Source organism: Pholcus phalangioides, unplaced genomic scaffold, assembly GCF_987345545.1.
Source record: "Pholcus phalangioides strain wild (caught in Gottingen) unplaced genomic scaffold, Ppha-v1.0 ptg000003l_1, whole genome shotgun sequence".
NCBI lineage: Eukaryota > Metazoa > Arthropoda > Arachnida > Araneae > Pholcidae > Pholcus > Pholcus phalangioides.
In genome coordinates this window covers 23160666-23181449 of record NW_028301596.1, presented here as the reverse complement: position 1 = coordinate 23181449, position 20784 = coordinate 23160666, and the positions used below count along the sequence as shown (strand labels likewise).

The 20784-nt window shown below is 37.8% G+C and overlaps 1 protein-coding gene across 1 annotated transcript in view; it reads left to right on the top strand.

Moving 5' to 3' along the window:
* The window catches only part of LOC149088318 (uncharacterized), a 234276-nt gene that overhangs the window by 190076 nt on the left and 23416 nt on the right, over positions 1–20784 (top strand). The window contains exon 19 of the mRNA XM_089246939.1: positions 19783–19871. Within this exon, the coding sequence (XP_089103065.1) occupies positions 19783–19871 (89 nt within the window). The remainder of the gene's footprint in view (positions 1–19782; positions 19872–20784) is intronic.

Here is a 20784-nt window from a genome sequence, read left to right as displayed (position 1 = left end):
TCAAAGTCCCTGAATGAATATGCCGAATTTTCCGATTTCGGAGACCGTTTCTTTTCCTGCGGGTTATATACTGAAAATAACGGTAATTTCGCGGCTGCCAACCTGCGTTCAAAGACGGCATACATCGAAAAAGGAATTGGTTTACTCGTTTAAATTATCGACATTTTTCGAAGATCATTGGGAAAAAATGTGATCTGTAAAAACTCCAGCTAAAATATTCATAGTTTTGTCATCTAGTCATACAGTCGTGTGGTTATCGTCGGCGGTTGCCGATCGTGACAATTTGACATTGCGAAAATCCGGATTTGGTGAACAGGGGCGGCTCGAGAAAAAAAATTTCTACCCGTGCGGAATTTGTTTTTGGCGCTACTGACGGCGTTTTTTTTTGTCAACAAAGCTTTTTTCACCCTTTCAACTCCATTTGGCACCCCTCCTAGAGTGGCGCCTAATATGGTCGCATGGTCCGCCAGTGCATTGGTGGAGGGGGTGGGGGCATGCTGTTAACAATAGTCAAAGGAAAAGGAAGGAGTTTGTACTAGGAGCATGTGCTCATTTTACATAACTTCTGTGAGATACCTTTTTTATATTGATGTCTTACTTTTCCAAAACATGTTGTTGGAGAGAATGAAATGAATGTTTTTTGCACTCCCTCTCGTGCATTTTTTTCAAAGTTTTCAAAGACCGGTTGGAATCAGTAGGGGCGGTAAGTCAATGGGAGGAATTTAGTAGGAAACTGTCCTCTGTTTTGCACAACGTCATACCCTTTGTTCGAAAAAGGCGTGTTTGTACATCGCACCCTCTATGGTTCACGGATAGCGTGCGTAACCTCTATCTTGAAAAGAAAAGAGCATTCAGGGAGTATAAAAGTGGACGAGGTGACCTATCATTGTTTACTGATAAAAAAAGAGTGTTGAGGAAAGCGTTAAGGGATAGTAAAAAAGAAGTTGAATCTAGGTTGGCAGATAACATTGACTCTGAACCGAAATCATTTTTTCGATACGCCAATAATGGATGTAAGGGGACAGTTGCCCCCCCCCTCTCAATAGGAGGGTCTAGGTTAGAGAGCAATGTTGACATGTGTAGTGCTTTCAATGACTTTTTCGCGTCGGTTTTTAACAGAGATAATGATATTCAATATACAGGTGTTGCATGGGGAAATAAAATTCGCAACGATATTCAAGTGGAAGATGTGGAGGTCCTGAATCTTCTAAAAAATATATATGTGCGTGCAAAGCACCAGGACCAGATGATATATATCCCAGGGTCCTCAGGGAATGTGCTTATGAATTGTTAGGGCCAGTCGCACAGATATACAGGAGTAGTGTTGCTGAGGGTATCGTCCCAAGGGATTGGAAACTTGCTAATGTTGTTCCGATATTTAAGAAGGGTAGTAGAGAAATGTGTCCAATTATCGTCTAGTGAGTTTGACGAGCTCCCTCTCGAAAATTTTGGAAATTATTATCAAAAGGCAGTTAGTGAAGTGGATAGAGGAGAATAATGTATTGTCTGAAATTCAGCATGGGTTCAGGAAGGGGAAGTCATGTGTAACTAACCTCCTTTGCTTCTATGATTACGTGACTAAGGCTTTGGGTAAGATCAAAAATGTAGACGTTGTTTACCTTGATTTCCAGAAGGCATTCGATCGGGTCGAACATGGCAAACTCTTGAAGCGTTTACACGAGATTGGAATGGTGGGCAACTTGCTGAATTGGATAGAATCGTGGTTAAGAGATAGGTCGCAACGAGTTATGGTGAACGGGGAATTCTCTGGTTGGACAGGCGTCACAAGTGGAGTTCCTCAAGGAAGTGTCCTTGGCTCCATACTTTTTTCACTTTTTATCGATAAACTTGATCAGGGTATTGATGGGATAACTAGCAAATTCGCAGATGATGTGAAGCTAATGGGGGTAATCGGGAATCAAAGCGATAGGGAGTTGCTCCAGACCAACTTAAACAGGATTGCAGCATGGGCAAATGAATGGAGCATGACGTTTAGCGTTGATAAGTGCATGGTCGCTCATTTTTGTTCGAGCAACCCACGGTTCTCTTACGAGTTGAATGGCGTCGCTATCCCGGTTGCAACTAGGGTCACCGATTTGGGAATTCTCATTGACGAGTGGCTTAGGTTTTCTGAACATTGTTCAGCGGGTGTCAAAAAAGCAAATAGAATACTCGGTCTCATTTTCAAAAAGGTCTCTTCGCGTTCTCCTAAAGTCATTCTTCCACTTTTTCGAGGTTTAGTTCGCCCTGGACTGGAATATGCTGTAAGGTTTTGGAGACCATACCTACAGAGGGCCATAGACTTGGTTGAAGGGGTGCAGAGAAGAGCTACACGTGTCCTTATTGGAACACGGGGCTTGAGTTATGAGAGACTTCATTTTTTGAATATGTTTACATTGGATGAATGCAGATGTCGAGGAGATATGATCGAAGTGTTCAAAATTTTCAATGGGGTGGATAGGATGGACCATGAACTTTTAGTACACCGCCAATCGACTGCTTTTACAAGGGGACACCAGTATCGATTGGTAAGGGACAATGCAAGGTTATGGTGTCGCAGGGAATTTTTCTCTAATAGTGTTGTCAATTAATGGAATAGCTTACCCCCGGAGGTAGTAAATTGTAACACAATTGACACATTCAAAACCTGATAAACATGTTGGGGTAAATCGAGAAACTATTCATACTTAGACTAAAGGCCCGTTTACACGACGCAAGCGCTTTAGTTGGTAACTTAATTTTTAGTTGCCAAGTACGATACAATGTATGCAGACGATAAGGGCCGTTTACACGGCTTTAGTTGACAAGTGCGCAAGTGCAGAAGTGATTTAGTTGGTAAGTCAGATAAGAATGGTTCTATTTTTTCCGGTTAAGTAGACGTATGCGCATGCGCCAGTGGGCGTGACCTGCCGCGCTGGAGGGGTCATTTTGCTCTCTCACGGAGGGGTTTATTTTGATCTCAAGCGTGAACCTGTTCATACTCTGTCGTCTCCTGAAGTTTCGCTAGAATTCCGCGGAAATATTGGATGGTGAGGTGACCAGAGGACACAAGCTTCAAGTTTGTTGAAAAATATCTTCGCCACGAATGTTTGTTGAACTATTGAAATGAAAATTACCTTAACAAACAAGCTAAAAATTATTCGATGTATAGCTATAGAATATTCTGTCGACGTGATGTCAGGAGTGGAAAAAAATTGAAGATTCAAAAATATTTATCGGGTGGGGAGGATTTATATATTAAAAACTGGAGGGGGGTTTCGAATATTTCTCTCGTCCAGAACGAATTCGCTGCCATCTGTTGTAAAAATACATGATCAAATATTTAACATAAAGATGTCATCTCTATAGATTAAATTAAAAAATAATAATGATTTCGGAAATTTGGAAATAATTTTTGTTTAATGAATTTTTATTATTTAATTTTTAACCCTTAGAATTTCCTACGAATGCCAAGAATCTTTTCCAGTATTTTCGGCTTTCATAATTCATATAATTTATCTCCTCTTCAACTTCGATTAAAATATCATATAATCGATATTTACAACTTGGACGAGAAATTGAGAAATCTTATATTTCTTCTCGATGACTTACTTAAGTTTATAATATGTTGTGTATTCTTTTTTTCCCTGTGGCGTCATCTCTCGCCCCCCTTACGTGGGTGCAGAGGCGAAAAAAGGGGACAAGCGAAATGTTTCCCTTGCGTGACCTACTTCTTGCTCAGTGTGTTGCTCTCGTGCAAGTGAGAAAAAAGTTTCCCCTTTTTTATTGAATAAATTTATTTAAGTGAATAAATTTATATTCTTTAAAAAAAATATCATATAATGTGGCTGTGATCACAGTATTCGTAAGTTCTACCTGATCAACTTCATCCATCGTTACGAAAGCTATGAGCTTTAAAAAAAGCACCTCTCTGAATGCCAGATAAATAAAAAATTATTACTATTATACTCCCGCGCGTTGTGCGTCTGTCTCTCCCCGTGGATTTGAGTAGACTGAAGCGTGCATGCGCTAACTGCTCTCGCCTCCGTAAAAATTATCCAATGAGCATCTACTTGCCACTTATACGTGTGGACACTTTCAAGAAGAATCGGTAAGTTAAAATTAAGTTGCCCACTAAAGCGCTTGCCTCGTGTAAACGGGCCTAAAGACAACCATAAGTATTCTTTATGGGCATTGTATAATATTTTATTATGTGTATATATTGTTTATAATGTTTCTAATTACATTTTTAATTGGGTTGCTTTATTTTTGAAATATATGACATCCATATTCGTTATGGGCATCTTTTTTTCAGCCACTTCGTTGGGCATTTTGCCTGTTGTGGTGTTGTATTTGTATTAGGTTTAGAAATTGTTTAAGTAAATAAGGTTTTTTTTTTTTATATTTTTCTCGTTTTTTGCATTTTGCTTGTAAATTTAATAATTCCTTTAAATTCTGTGAGAAGCTAATTTTTTTTTTCACAGAAACCCTTATTATATTCTGCACTCACTTTTTTTGCTATATCAGGATGAATAAGATTTTGGTGGTGACATAAGATAATTCAGAAAAAATTTAAACAGATTTTAATTTGTGAAGAAAATTTATTTAGAATTATTTGTTTCAGCCATTTTTGGCAAAATTTTTGGCATTTCACAGAAAAGCCACTCCTTATATTGCAGATCATGTTAGTTTTTAGTTCTGCTCCATTTTTAAAATTTCTGCTCCAAAAATGAAATTTGCTGTTCTGAAATAGACGAGAAGCGCTTGCACCCCTGCAATGTTTAAAAGAGGATACATGGTCACATGTACCTGAGGTATTTCTATGCTTAGAAAGATGTTGCCTAAAATCTGGCAGCAAAACACTGTGCTTCAGATATTGCTCCAAAATATTTTAAACTATTGATTGTCAGTTGCATATATGTGGGCTGATCATATTTCCTTGATAAAAATACGAGGAAATCGCCAATTGTCACCAAAAATTATAACAAATGTAAGCAAAGTTGCCAGTTATTGCTAAAATTGACAAAAAGACACCAAAGGCAGAAAATAAAGCACCATTGTAATGAATCTATTTTTCCAGTATGGACATCTTTACTAACTCTCTGTGGTCTTATATCACATAATGTGTTTTGTTTGTTTATACGTTGTTAAAGGAAGGTGAGATCTATCTTCCAAGAGAAGGGAGCGTGAGTTGGAATGTGGCTTCTCCATCCTGGAAGGTTGTGTGTTTTGAGTGTACTTTGAAATAAAGTCGTCTTCTTTAAGTTCCGTAGTTTCGTGCTTTAATTGGACACCCCTCCAATATCAAGTGTCTAGGGATATTCCGTCACCTCACAGAAAAGAGACACACCTCCGACCTGAGGTCCCTTTATAAAAGTGGTGCCCGAACGAAAGGCAGTACGAAGTGAGGGACATTCGATCTGAGTTGTGAGATTCCTGATAGTGCCTAGAATCGAAATGGCATTCCTGGCCAAAGGTAAGAAACTTGATTTGATCCTAATCGCTCTAGAATCACAGAAGAGAAAAAACAAATTGCCCAAGAATGCTCTTTCGAACTTGAAAAGATGCGGTTGCAGCTTGAGTTTCAACGAATCTCATAACCGGCAGAAGAGCCCATCCATTGCTCTCATCAATCAGCCCAAGTTCGACGTGAGGAGGTTGATCCCAAATTTCAAGCCGAGTGAAGATGACATGTCGTTATTCCTGAAGTTGTTTGAAAGACAGCTAAAATTCTTGAACGTGGAGAAGATAAACTGTGTTGCATATCTACTGGGTGTTTTGCCAAATGAAGTCGCTAAACTGATTGCTCGAGAACCTGAGGATAAGGCCCATGATGACGACTACATCTGGGAGGTGCTCTTACGCTGTTTCAAGCTGAGTGCGGAACGGTTCCGGCAGCTCTACTCTACTGGCAGAAAAGCAACTTGAATTACCTGGAAGGACTATCACTTTGATATCCAAAGTTACTTCGAAGGCTGGCTGTCCGAACTGAACATTGGAAACTTTGACGAGCTGAAAGATCTGATTTTGAATCATGAAGAAAAGGATCCCACTTGAAGTTAAAGGACATTTTCTGGATGTTTGGAGTGAGTGGACTACCCCTGAAGATATCGTGGAGAAGCTTGATGCTTATTATAACCTTCGAAACAAAAAGAGAGATCCAATGTGAGAGGAAGAAGTTGCAGTCTAAGCAACACAAACCCCTAGGTCCCCAGTGCGACAAAGAGACTTTCATTATAATCATCGAGTGAACCCGTAATTGGAAGATGCATGACGTCATCCTGTCTTAAGATGTTATGGTTGTGGGGAACCTGGTGTTACCCAGTCTCGATGCCAAACTTGAAATCCTCCAATGGATAAACCTGGGCCCAGTGTCATCGCTTTGGACTTTGACATCTCTCAGTGGAGAAACTGTAAAAGAAATGCTATCGAAGTCATGATTTGTCATAGGCATGGAGCAGTATGTGCTGACACGGGTGCCATACATTCGTTGGCAGGGGAGAAGCTATACCATCTCCTGCTCTATCGTGAGATGTACATAGAAAAGGTCCATGGGAACTGTACTCTATCCGTCGCGAGCTGTACATAGCAGAAGAACCACAAACCATGACCATACTCTATCTATCACAAGATTTATATAGCAGAATAATGTCTGGAACTACACTCTGTCACAAGCAGAGGTACATAGCAGAAGGACTACAAGTACCATGCTCGAGATAACGAGATATTATGAGATTTATATAGCAGAAGAATGGTGGGACTCATTTTCTTTCAAGGGATATATGATACTCATGTCCATAAATTGAGGATATTGCCAGCTCCGGCAAATAAAGGTTCAGAAACAAAACAAACATTACTTATTCATAAAGCCCATTTATTAAACAAAAGATAAAGAACAAAAACTATGGTGTATGTATGATACCATTCATAAAAACTATGATTTTTGCTCCCTGGAGCAATTGTAAAAAGTATCTCCTTTACAAAAACTTACTATTACATAGTTGGTATGATGGTTAATACATAGCATGTCTCCCATGCGATGAAATACAGTCCGTACAACGCCTAGGCATGCTGAGTATCAAATTATCGATCTGATCTTGGGGAAGATCACTCCATTCAGCAAGCAATGCTCTCCGAAGTTCCGGTACACATGTAGGAGGTGGTTGACAGGCTGCAACTCGTCTGCCAAGCATGTTCCACACATGCTCTATCGGATTCAAGTCAGGTGAGAATGTTGGCCATTCCATACGGGTTATATCCTCAGATTCAAGGCATTCGTTTACGATGTTTGCTCAGTGAGGACGGGCGTTGTCATCCATAAACACAAATTCTGCGCCCATGGCACCCCTAAACAAACGTACATGTTGTTCCAGAATGATGTCCCGATAAATTTGGGCTTTCATGGTTCCAGTTTGAACATGCAGATCTGTTCTGGAACCCCGTATAATTCCACCCCAAACGAGCAATGCTGCACCACTGCAACGGTGTCATTCAATGATGTTGTCTTGGTGGTAACGGGTACCTGGCGTTCTCCATATGAAAGTCTGACGTGAATCAGACTGCAAGCTAAACCTGGACTCGTCAGAAAACATCACACAAGCCCACTGTGATGATGTCCACATTGCATGTTCTCTACTCCAGGCTAATCACTGCCGACAGTGAGTTGCCGTGAGCAGAACACATCTGACAGGCCTGTGAGCATATAGATCAATATCTCCCAAACTTCTGTACACGGTTTGCCTTGAAACTGTGGTACCCGTGACTGCAGATAGCTGACGAGACAGGTCGGATGCTGTGCTCCGTCTGCTTCTTTTGGCAGTTACTGCCAAATACCGGTCTTCATTCGGCGTTGTAACTCGGGGACGACCTGTACTGTAACGTCTACTGACATTTCCGTTATCTTGGAATCGTTGCCAAAGCCTAGAGATGACACTTTGGACAATTCCAAGTTTCTCGTATACTTCCATCTGAGTACGCCCACATTCCAGGCGGCCGTTAATTCTACCACGTAAAAAATCATCCACGTACGTCCTCGTGTCATAACTATTCGCTTATGGCACTGAGAGCCTTATAGAACTCGTGTGAACAATTTCACTTCTTTGCCACCATTCCTTATATACCCCCCTCTTACACTCTCGTCATTGTAATGTACTATCGGCATCATCTGGTGGCTTCCTGAAATTTGCATATCATTCTTGCAGATGTGTGTGATAATTCTGCAGGTGAAATTTTTACTTTAGATTTCGATTTTCGTGTGATTCTGAATTATCCTTAATTTATGGACATGAGTGTACATCACAGAAGGACCACAAGAACTGTATTCAATCGTGAGATGTATATTAGGGCAGATCAAAAAGTATAGGAAATTATTATTTTTTTCAAAATTACTTTTGGCGTGGGTGTATTAGTTTGCATAATTTTTTTTATTGAAATCCATTCATATCTTCTGGTGGCCCAAGCACCCCAAAAATAGTTAAAAATTCACACTTTTATGAAAATTATTAAAAATTGTAAATTAATGAAAAATGTTTATAAATTTTGCAGAGTATTCAGGTATTAAAGTATTAACTTATAAATATTAATAATTTTATAATAATACATGAAGTATAAATTTAAAAATCAAAGCAATAAATCATAAAACTTATAAAAATTGAACTTATATAATGACTTTTTTAATTGTATTAATTTGAAGATTTTGCATATTTGTTGTAATGCTTTTGGTATTAAAATGTTTGATATGGCTTCTTGATTTTATCCTATTCAATATGAAGCCATGTCTCTTCTCCACACACACTTTCGATGCCTCAGACACTAAGCGCATCTGTAAGACATCTTTCAACTGCTTGGGTATGGCATGAATATTTTCACCATTCCTTCCAACTTTTACTATACTAAATAATTTTATACATTTAATAATAAACAATAGGCCTAAATGGTTTTTCATTCTCTGCCTATACTATTTTTCCAGTTAAATCGATTGTTTAACTTTTTTTTTTTTTTTTTTATTCAAAATTTGCGTAAAAATCAATTTTTGGCAAATATTTAAGTGTCTTGGGGCACTGGAAGAAATTAATTGAAGTTGAAAAAATTTTGCATCTATGCTAGTATGATTGAAAGACGACTTTTGCACCATAAGCCGATTCTTTTATTCACATTTAGATTTTTCGATCCACCATAATGTACATAGCAGAAAGACTACAAGAACCATATTCTGTCACGAGATGTACATAAAGTGTATTTCCCGCTGTCTTTTTTTTAGCTATTGCAAAATGTAAATATAGCAGAATGACCATGAGAACCACACTATTGTAAGATGTACAATGCAGAAGGAGCACAAGAATCATGCTCTATTGCGAGATGTAAATAGCAAAAGGACCTAGGGTAACCATATTCTATTGATCGTGAGGTGTACATAACAGAAGTACCACGAGAACCATATTCTATTGTAAGATGTACATATCAGAAGGTCCACAAGAGCCACACTTTATCACGAGATGTAAATATAACAGAAGGGAACTCTACCGCAAGATTTACAGAGCAGAAAGACCATGAACTATGAGAACCATACTCTCTCTATCATGACATTTATATAACAGAAGGATGTCGGGTGCCACAATTTATGGTTCTTATGATCCTAACAACAATATCATTACTATTCCTGTGTGATATCGTGAGTTGGTCCTGACAACCATGACCATGGCGCCAAAGGTCGTTCCCTCCATTTTCCTATGACATCACCTAAAACCAAAGCCTGATATTGGTTGACTATTTAGCTACAGGACCAGTTGCTCCGTGACTGCCATGGTTTTTCCCTCTAAGAAAGATGTGCTGTTTCATCGATGATTATCTCTGTTTACACGCTGTTACTGGTTACTGCTATGTTATGAGCTGAGCCGTTTTTTAAGGTGAGTGAAGCCTATTTTGGAACTTTAAAGTTTTATAATATGACTGGTGAAGCAGAGACATGGCACAGTATGTCACAAATGGGGGCTTGACTGGGATATGAAGTAAGAATGCCTATTCAGCCCACTTGCGTCACTAGACTGTTGCCGCTACAAATACTCAAGATAGGTTGTTTAATAGTACAGCAGATACAAACTATGAATACGCAGATATAAATGTCTCTGGTCCTGCTGCTACTCATCAGATGATGTCAGACCCAATTACAGCTCATAATGAATATATGCCCATGGACTCACATGATCTTATAGAACTACATGAACTTGCTTGAACATATCCTATGTGTCCGCCTGTGATGCTGTTTAATTATTCCTTTTCTTCAAACACCAGAACCCAACAAACCATCTAAATTGATCGTGTTCTCTGGACTAGAAGATGTTGATGATTTTCTTCACAAATGCAGCGAATATTTTTTGTTGACAGAAGTATGTGCCAAACATGTTGACATTGCCACCAGTGCATTCAAAGGACAAGCTCGTGCTTGGTGGTATAAAATTGGACAAAGATAATGGGAAAGAACAAAGGAAAATGATGCTTGGTTAAGTTTTCAAAACTTGTTGCATCAGACCTTTTCTTCTCAGAAAAACAGACTGGATATAGCGCAAGCTTTGTTCTTGAGACAATACTTGGGTGGATCATTTCAAGACTGCTCTTCAAATGTTGGATTTATATCAACAATTTGACCATCGTGCCTTAGTGACAGATCAAATCGAATAGATCTTGCAACAACTACCTCTGTCAGTTTGTCAGGCTGTATTAGGACATAAACCGACTTCATTACAGGAGTTGAGTTCATTGCATTCGGAGCAGTTCATTGCACTTAAACAATACAGACCTTCTGAAAATCTGGGTCGTGGAGGTTCAAGAGATGTCTTTACTACCCATGGACGAGGGTCCAATGGTGTTCGTCGGTCAATTCCGCTGCAAGTTATTTGTTATCAGTGCAATCAACTGGGACTTTTAAGACGTCAGTGTCCAGATCTAATGAGTCTATTTCCATAAATGGACAGCGAGTTGCATGCAAAAGGGTCACGTAGCTCTTACATTAAAATCTGTATGTTTTTTTGTACCCAGTTGTCCGTATCGAAAACGTTACAATTCAAGGATGTATAGACATAGGAGCCAATGTTCCGGTGATCAGTGAGAAAATTTTTCATAGGCTTCGTAAGAAGGGAACAGTGATGTAACCTTATGCGGGAGGAAAATGCATCTCGGCTTCTGGAGAAAGTTTGAGGCAGATCGAGAGGATACCGATAGAAATTGAAATTTGTAATTTTGTGGTTAATACAGAATTGACGATAATACGTGGACTACCTATGGGTTTTCTTGTTGGGAAAGATCTTTTAACTAATGTGCAAGTTTATTGTAAATTTAGTCAAGTCTTAAAGGCTTGAGAACTACAAAGAGGATTCCAAGTTAATAAGGGAAAGGTAGTGACAAAAAATGGATAAGTTAGTTGAATTGGCTAACTCGGCCTCAATCTTCGTTGAGGTTTTGCTGGAACTAAAGGGTGAATTAAAAACTCTCTTACAAAAATTTCCAGATCTCTTCAGAGGAAAGCCAGGTCGATCAAACGTGCTAGAGCACAAAATAATTACTCGCGATGAACCAGTCTTTAAGGCATCATTCCAGCTACCGCGATGGAAGAAGGTGATCATAGAGGAACAAGTTCCCAAGATGCTTGAAGATGGCATAATTGAACTTGCAAATACATGCTGCAGCTCACCTTGCTTCCTTGTTAAAAATAAAATTGGTGATTGGCGCTTCATAATTGACTATAGTAAAGTGAACAAAATAACTTCCAGATCGTTATCTGCTTCCCCGAGTGGATGATGACATTTTACAATTTATTGGAAGTGCAGAGTTTGCTATGACATTAGATCTTTCCGCGGGTTATTGGCAAGTGAATGTATGATTGGAAGATCAAGATGAAATGACATTTTTGACTGACAACAGCATGTGTAGGTTCCGGGTCATGCCTTTCTGCTTAAATAATGCCCTGCTATCTTCCAGAGGATGTGTGTGATGATGGGCATCTGGTTGGCAAGTGTTGTGAGTTCTATCTCTATCGTCATTTACAGTGTGAATTTTCAGGACCATTAACTTAATCTGGAGGAAGTTTTTTTATGTCTTAATAGAGCAGGGCTCACTATAAAACCGGAAAAATGTTGTCTTCAGAAGAAAGAACTTGAATATTTAGGACTACTCTCTTGACTAAAGAGGGGTGGTGAGTTAGACCAGGAAAGGTTTAGGCTGTAAAATATTTTCAGATTCCTGTTAATACCAAGAGTTCACAAAGGTTTTTGGGACTATGCAGCTGGTTTCGCCAGTTTGTTCCAAGATTTAGTGATGTTGCTGAGCCTCTTCATCAACTTACAAAAAAGGGTGTGAAATTTTTATGGATGGACCAAAAAGCATTTGAGAAGTTAAAAATGCAGCGTTTGATGCTTCTGTGCTAAGTACAAGAAAACCGGAATGTTGAATGAAAATCTATTGTGACGCTTCAGGAATTGGTCTTGGTGCTGTGTTGATACAGTGTGAAAAGATAGGGAAAGACCTTTAGGGTTTGCTAGTTGAGCTTTAAATAAAGCTGAACAAAATTATAGTGTCACTGAACAAGAGGGACTGGCGGTCGTGTAGTCTTGTCAGAGGTTTAGAGGTTATTTTTGCGGAGATGAGATAACTGTAGTGACTGGCCATAAAGCCATTTCATTGTATTTAGATGCCAAAGAGACGGCTTATCAAAAGAAGAGGCTAAAAAGACAAAAGTTATTTTCAGAAGTTACATAAAGGAGAAATCAAATCTGAGATGAAAGATTGGACAGATTCTTTGTTCTGGAAGAGGAAAAGTTATATCATATTGCTTGCGGACTGAGAAGATTGGTGATCTCATCTGATTGTAGAAATAAGTTTTTGACCAAAATGTGTGTGTGTGCAGGACCACCTAATGTCTGGCCATTTTGGAGTTTTCTAAACTACCGGGCAAATTAAAATGTGTACTAATTATAATGCCAGGAGCTTGGGTAATAAGAAAGATTTTTTAGAAACTATGATAGTTGTGGAAGGCCTGGATCTTATAGCCATTACAGAATCTTGGGCAAACGATGGGGATGAATCTTTCTTGCACATCTCAGGATACGATACTTTTTTTGAGAAATAGATCGGATAGGAAAGGTGGTGGAGTGTTGATATACGTGAAATCATGTTTGAAGGCTAGAGAGTGTAACGTGAAGAGAAGTGATATTGAAACTATATGGGTTGAGCTTGAAAACAAAAGACATCATAAACTTATTGTTGGGGTTTGTGACAATCCACCAAATAGGTATCCAAACTACATCGCCAAATTTCATGATGAAATTTCCTACATGTGTAAGTGTAAGAGGGTTATCATACTAGGGAATTTCAATTACCCAGGTATTGATTGGAAGAACTTTTCATCTGGAGATCAGTATGATAGAGACTTTCTTAAGTTGGTGCTCAAAATTTTTTTGTATCAGCATGTATCAGAAGTCACTAGAGGGGTACTTCTATTTTGGATTTAGTTCTTACTAGTTCTGAGGATCTTGTTGAACATGTTTTGGTGGGGGAAGAGTTTTCTTCCAGTGATCATCGTATCATCAGATTTCACTGTAACTTTTCCTTGGGTAAGGTTGATAACAAAAGACTGGTTCCTTGTTTTCGGAAAACTAACTTTGATGTTTTGAGAGGAAGGTTAGCGGAAGTTTTCAAAGACAGGTTGGAATCAGTTGGGGTGGTAAGTCAATAGGAAGGTTTTAGTACGAAACTGTCCTCTGTTTTACACGATGTCATACCCTTTGTTCAAAAAAAACGTGTTTGTACATCGCACCCTCTTTGGTTCGCGGATAGCGTGCGTAACCTTTATCTTGAAAAGAAAAGAGCATTCAGGGAGTATAAAAGTGGACGAGGTGACCTATCATTGTTTACTGATAAAAAAAAGAGTGTTGAACAAAGCGATAAGGGATAGTAAAAAGGAAGTTGAATCTAGGTTGGCAGATAACATTGGCTCTGACCCGAAATCATTTTTTCGATGCGTGAATAATGGGATGTAAAGGTACAGTTAGTCCCCTCTCAATAGGAGGGTCTAGGTTAGAGAGCAATGTAGACATGTGTAGTGCTTTCAATGACTTTTTCGTGTTGGTTTTTAATGGAGATAATGATATTCAATATATAGGTGTTGCATGGGGTAATAAAATCCTCAATGATATTAAAGTGGAAGACGTGGAGGTCCTGAATCTTCTAAAAAATGTATGTGCAAGCAAGGCACTAGGGCCAGATGATATCTATCCCAGGGTCCTCAGGGAATGTGCTAATGAATTGTTGGGGCCAGTCGCACAGATATATAGGAGCAGTGTTGCTGAGGGTATCGTTCCAAGGGATTAGAAACTTGCTAATGTTGTTATGATATTTAAGAAGGGTAGTAAAGAAGCTGTGTCCAATTATCGTCCAGTGAGTTTGACTAGCTCCCTCTCAAATATTTTGGAAATTATCATCAAAAGGCAGTTTGTGAAGTGGATAGAGAAGAATAATGTATTGTCGGAAAGTCAGCATGGGTTCAGGAAGGGGAAGTCATGTGTAACTAACCTCCTTTGCTTCTATGATCACGTGACTAAGGCTTTGGGTAAGAGCAAAAAATGTAGATGTTGTTTACCTTGATTTCCAGAAGGCATTCGTTCAGGTCCAACATGGTAAACTCTGTAAGTGTTTACATGAGAGGCAACTTGCTGAATTGGATAGAATCGTGGTTAAGAGATAGATCGCAACAAGTTATGGTGAACGGGGAATTCTCTGGTTGGACAGGCGTCACAGGTGGAGTTCCTCAAGGAAATGTGAAGAGTCGAATTCAAAATGAACTGGCATCAAGAGCAAGGGAGGAGGACAGCAAAAAGAAAAATAGTGAAGCCAATCGCAAACGAGAGCGTGATAGTGATGCTGATGGAGAAGAATAATTATTGTAGAAATTGTTGCCAGATTTTTGAGAAAGGTGGTGTGCTAGTTAGGTCGCTGACCAACTGGTTTGTGTTTTTGTTGATGTGGAATGATTCAAAGAAGTCTAAGTCGGACGGTGAGGGGCATTTTTGAATGATTTTGGCAGAAGAGCAGTCAAATTTATGGTGAAAGGATCAGCAGTGTTGGGCTATGGATAAGCAGTTAAAGTCTTGGTTGGTTACATATCTTCTATGCTAATTTAAACAGTATTTTTTGAAACAAATTAAGAAACACCATATGACAGAGAATTAAATAAAGAACTATAAAAAATTAAAATTACCACCAGTGCTCTGAAATTCTGTAACAAAAATTATAAAGTCTCTGAAACGGTTTATACACTTTTTTTTTTTTTCTTTTTTTTTTGGAATGACCCATGAATGCTTTCAGTGTTCTTCCAATTCATGTAAATATAAATCAATTTAATAGTTATTATACTGTTTCTAACTGAGAGCTGTTAAAGCTTTCAGAGTGGCCTCATACAAGTACAAGGTGTTTTACTTTCAGGCTTATTTAAGATTTGAAGTTAAATATAGCAAATCGTCAGTTAAAATTCAATTGCGATAGTGGCATCATTAATGATATTTGAAAGAAGTATGAAAATTAAATAATTTTATACATATAAATTGCAGTATGAAATAGCAAGAATTTGCCCTTTTTTCTATAGAAATTTTTGTTGAAATGTCAGCAGTTGGAACTTTTGTTTTTTGCTGCTTTTCATTTAAAAATAATGATAATTACTGAGTGGTAAGTCGAGTTTTTTCATAACTGGTCATTTTAGCACGTGAAAAGGGGTAAAAATCAAAAGTTTCGAACATTGGTATCTGAATAAAATTTTCTTAAAATGTTTCATTATAATTTTTTTTTCTCAATTTTGCAAAATTTTACTGTTTTGCATTTTTTGAATGGGAACCGTGTAAAAACGATTAGTTTTATATTTCTCCCAATCATTATTTAAAAAAAAAATCATGACTGCATTCAAACTAGTAATTTTCTATATATGGAACTTCAACTCTTAAATTGACCACAGAATTTTTTCACTTTCCTATGTTTTTCGAGGGGCATCTTGTATATGTTGTAATAAATCAGTGATTATGCATAATTGCCAGATTTATATTGCTATTGTGTGTTGTCGAAATTAGTGCACCATGATAGTTTTCTTCTGAAAAGTGCTCAGCAACATAAAAAGTTTGGGAACTACTGTCCTAAACTATCTCAAAATGAGAACATGTTAGTTAATGTTCAATTCAACATTTATTCGTACTAGCTGAAAACAAAATGAATATTTACTCAACTGATAATTACATGATAACCCCTTCACTTACAAGCAATTGGCAAGAAATTTTGATGCTTTCTATTTGACGAATTGGTGATAGATATCATAAACTTGTCCTAACCTAAACACACATTAGAAAAAAGAAAAAGAGAAGGAAAAGAAATGAAAGAGTAAGTTCATAAGAATGGAGGTACAAAGTCTTTCTCTCTTTTCACCCTCACCCTACCTGTTATTTCTTTCACTCTTATAAGAAAGATACATTATATGTGGGGGAAAAAATCACTATCAGAGTATACAAAATCTAAGAGGAAAAAAAAAATTACAGGGTTGCAACAAAGCTTTGGGGTGATGAGGAAAGGAAAGAAAATGGAACAAACTTGTTTAAAATCATTCCACTTTTGTTTGGATGCAATATTATGTTTTTGATTGTAAAGGGGTTAAACTAAAAGAACTGTCAGCCTATGGCAGAGGATTAGTAACAATTACTAATCATTAATCAAACAAATTCAGCTGGGAGAAATAGTAGTGATCAATTTATATATAGATAGCAGAGGTATTTATACAACTGGTTGGTGAGGATATTTTAGGATCGACTGTGTCCTACTTGAGCCTTCTGTCTTTACATGGGAATAATGATGTGATAGCCAAGATTTTTTTTTTTTACATAATTTCTTGGCACAAACATTTTTACAACACAATTATTTTGGGATGGCAGTGAGAATACTACATTGTGAAAATGCTGTCAACAACCGTATGAACTTCACGCGGAGGTCTGCAGCTAACCCCCCAAAGAACAAGTAATAATAATAATGTAATTCAATAATTCTTAAAATACAATGATGTGCTGAGGCCAAGGATGATATTTCTCCAGATTATTTATTATTTACTATTGGATATATCTGTGAGAATAATTTAGATGGGATGTCAATTGCCTTACCTCTGGCTCCATTCTTGCTGTCAGTCCTACCCTCTGACTGCCAGGCTTACCGAACTTGACTCAAGGCGGAATACCAGTGGGTACCTCAGGTGGTTTCCTGTAGCTGAACATCCCTGTGGCCTGAAGGAAGAATAATCTGTCTTGCAATTAATTTGGCTATAAATCTGATAATGTTACAGCATTTTGAAGGAGCGAAACGCCAATTCCATCAAGAAACTGTCAATATGCTTTTTGTAAATTAACAACAATCAACTGCGAATGTGTTGGTCACAATGGTATTGGTCAACATCCAATGGAAGCATCTAAGGATAAAATTTGTAGTTTTCGTCAGTTTTGGGAATCAATTCCCTTGAGAAAGCTAGTATAGTTTTGGATCTCAAGCAGAGGCAATGGTTCTTTGGGGGCAAATATTCATAAGCAATCCCACTTCATAAACAATTCTAGGATTAAAACTGTTCAACATGTGGTAGAGCATATTGACTTGAATTCCTGTCAATTACGACAAGTTGAAGGACAGCAACAGAAACAAATGTTGAACAGGTCGGGGGAAAAGGATGAAATTATTTTCAGCCCTGGGGGGAGGGGACACTCTCAAAACTGAAGTTCACTATGTTGATACGGCATCCAAATGTCAGCAATGTGATCTGTCTAGATGTCTCAGAAACCAAATGGGTCACATCTGTGACTATCCACGTCCGGCAGTGTAGCAGAATCCAATGACCCGCAGGAAGCATACATCACCAACCGGTGCCAGGGCCACCCGAGGTTTTATGACAGATGGTCTAGCACAAGACTCATGTGTCTGCATGAGCAAACTAATCAAACTTTCTGGTACCAGGCGATGCAGTCCAGGATCACCAGGTTACTATCACATATGGCATGTTTGTAGAATTCAGAACCAAACAATATTGTCTAGCAATAGTTTCCATGAGTCAAGGACCCAAACAAGTACAAGCAGTGCTTGAGCAATGGGAACAATAAATGCGGAGGGCATGGCTTTAGGGATTCTGATCAAAGCTCTAACACACACGCTGATCAGAAGGTGGCAGCCATCACAAGAGAAGTTGTGAAAGCAGGTTGAATACTACTAAACCAGACATGCACCTCGTCCATATTCATCTGCGGAACTTCTAATGAATTGGTACATGTTGGAATATGTGTGTATGTATAGTGAACCTTCTGTAAAGTTTGTTTCTGTGTAATGCTTATTATGGGTAGTGCTGCCATCTGCAATCAAATTTTTAAACTATGAGTTTTTTCTCAACTCTTAGTGAGTGAAGTGTAATGAATGAATAATTGTAACGTTGTAGGCCGTGAAGCAGGTTGACTTTCATAAGTCGTACAAGTGATTCAGTGAAGCAGCAGGTAGAACAAAAATTCAATGAATGCAAAGCTTATACTGGCAACAGTCCCATGCACTGATATACACCATGAGACCATGTTCACATCGCTTTGCATTCCTTCGGCCATAAAAGGAAAAACTGATCAGTAAAGTTCGCACCACGAGATGGACCATATCTTGTGCTAGCACAGAGATTGCATATGACATGCTATCGCCAAACCAGGTGTCTCTCTTTTGCCATTTACCGTACCCTTGCTCTCACACCATGTAGGAAACTGAATACTGCTTTCTTAGTGCAATTATGGAAGAGGAGACAACCTCTCAAAGTCTGAGCTAGTAGGAACACAGAATAACCTCCCACAATGCTCTGTGATGTGTTGGTTCCTTGCCGGGACGTCTCCAAAACTAGAGGAGGTAGTATGTAACAGGCAAGCTGTTGACAAGGACAAACAGTAGTACTTTTTATTCACGAGACACGTGAAAATTATGTTTTATTGAGAGAGAACGACATTCTCTAGAGCAGCGGTTCTCAGCCTTTTTTGACTCACGGAGCCCTTTCTGGTGTATAATTTCTATGGCGGAGCCCTGTGAGCCTACTTTTTTATTTATTAATCAAAATTACTGATTTATTTATGTTATTTAAAATATTTATAACTTTTTTTTTTTCAAATTTACTGTTTTTTACTTTCCTCGAGTAGCAGCGGAGCCCCTGGGGAGTGCACACTGGTTGAGAACCGCTGCTCTAGAGTTTGATTTTAGCTTTCAGGGCAAATGATTGTCAGTTTTGCATATTAACGTAGAGATGCTCTGTATTGAAGTAAGGTAAAGGAATTTTCCACGTTCACCACTCCGTATACACCTCACAGATCATCACAAATTTGAAATAGCAAAGGTTCCAAAAAAAAAAAAAGAAAAAAAAGACTAAGATAACTATGGAAAAATTACATTGGATCACATTTATATACCTGAAATGTTGGAGAAGTAAATTGTATTTTTTTTTAGACATATAAGTTTTTTGAGATGAAGAGAATTGAGATATCTATTTTAGCATTGATAAGCCCAGATATTTTGTAATGTTGATTTCTCAATGGAACACATTTTCCTATACCCCCCTACTTTGTATCTGCTGAAAATCAAAGAAAGGCTTCACTAAAAAAGAAATGACATTTTACAAGGGTTTTGGTGATTTCTACCATGCCAGAAAAAAAATTATATTTATCATTATGTATTATTAGTATTGCTCAAACACTAACAGATCTTCAGTGTAAATTTTTTTTTATTAAGGAAATTGATTTTGATGTTGCTGAGCGTCAAGCTAGTATAAGATTCCAGAATCCTGCTCATGCATCGAAGTTCCACATGAAATACCAAAGGTATACAGTTCTGTTCAGTTTTAAGATTTTCAAGTTGTTTGTGAATATATCTCTTTGAATAAGAGGAAATATATTAATATCCATTGTATGTCCTTCATTATTCATGTCTTTCAAAGTTGTCTGTCACTGTATGTCTTTCCATTTGTGTATATGTTAAGATTAGTGGTAATACATTGAACCTAACATTTTTTACTGATTCTGATGATGAGATGTGATAGTCTTTCACTTTTCTTTGTTTTTTGTTTTTTTTAATTTATCTGGTATTTCATATAAATTGAATAGAAGAGAGATTGACTGTATTCATTTTTTATTGAATATCAAAATATTTGTAAAAAATATAAGTGTGGAAATTCAAAAAATTCAACCCTGCATTAAAATGTTGTAACCACAAATGCTTCAGATTCGCTGATGTTCATCATGATTTTTATAACCAGTATCCATTTGTAAACTTGCTCTTAGTTTGCAAAGTAAAATATAAATATAATGAAGTAATTCACAGTAAAAGTCTGATATAACGAGTATAGCTTATAATGAGAATAACTTATTGCTATTGCAAGGGATTCGAAATGGGTTGCCAATGAGCTTATGCTAAAGATACAGAAACTCGTGCACTGATATCAAGATGTAAAATTAGAAAGCGTCAACTCACTATAACGTCATATATTTTTTCCTTTCCCTCTCCAAAGAATTAAAACTGGAAAGACATTTTTTCCCTCTCCCTATTCATTTGGCATTTCCAAATAGAATGTGTCAACACCCTCCCATTTTTGAATATGGCCATATGGTATCTTATCTATATGAGGTGTTGGCAAAACAAATTCTAAGGCTTGTTGGTTGAGTTAGAGCGCCTAGAAAACCAGGCGAAATGCATATGATGTTTCCATTTTGAGATGAAATGAAGTCAAAATCATAC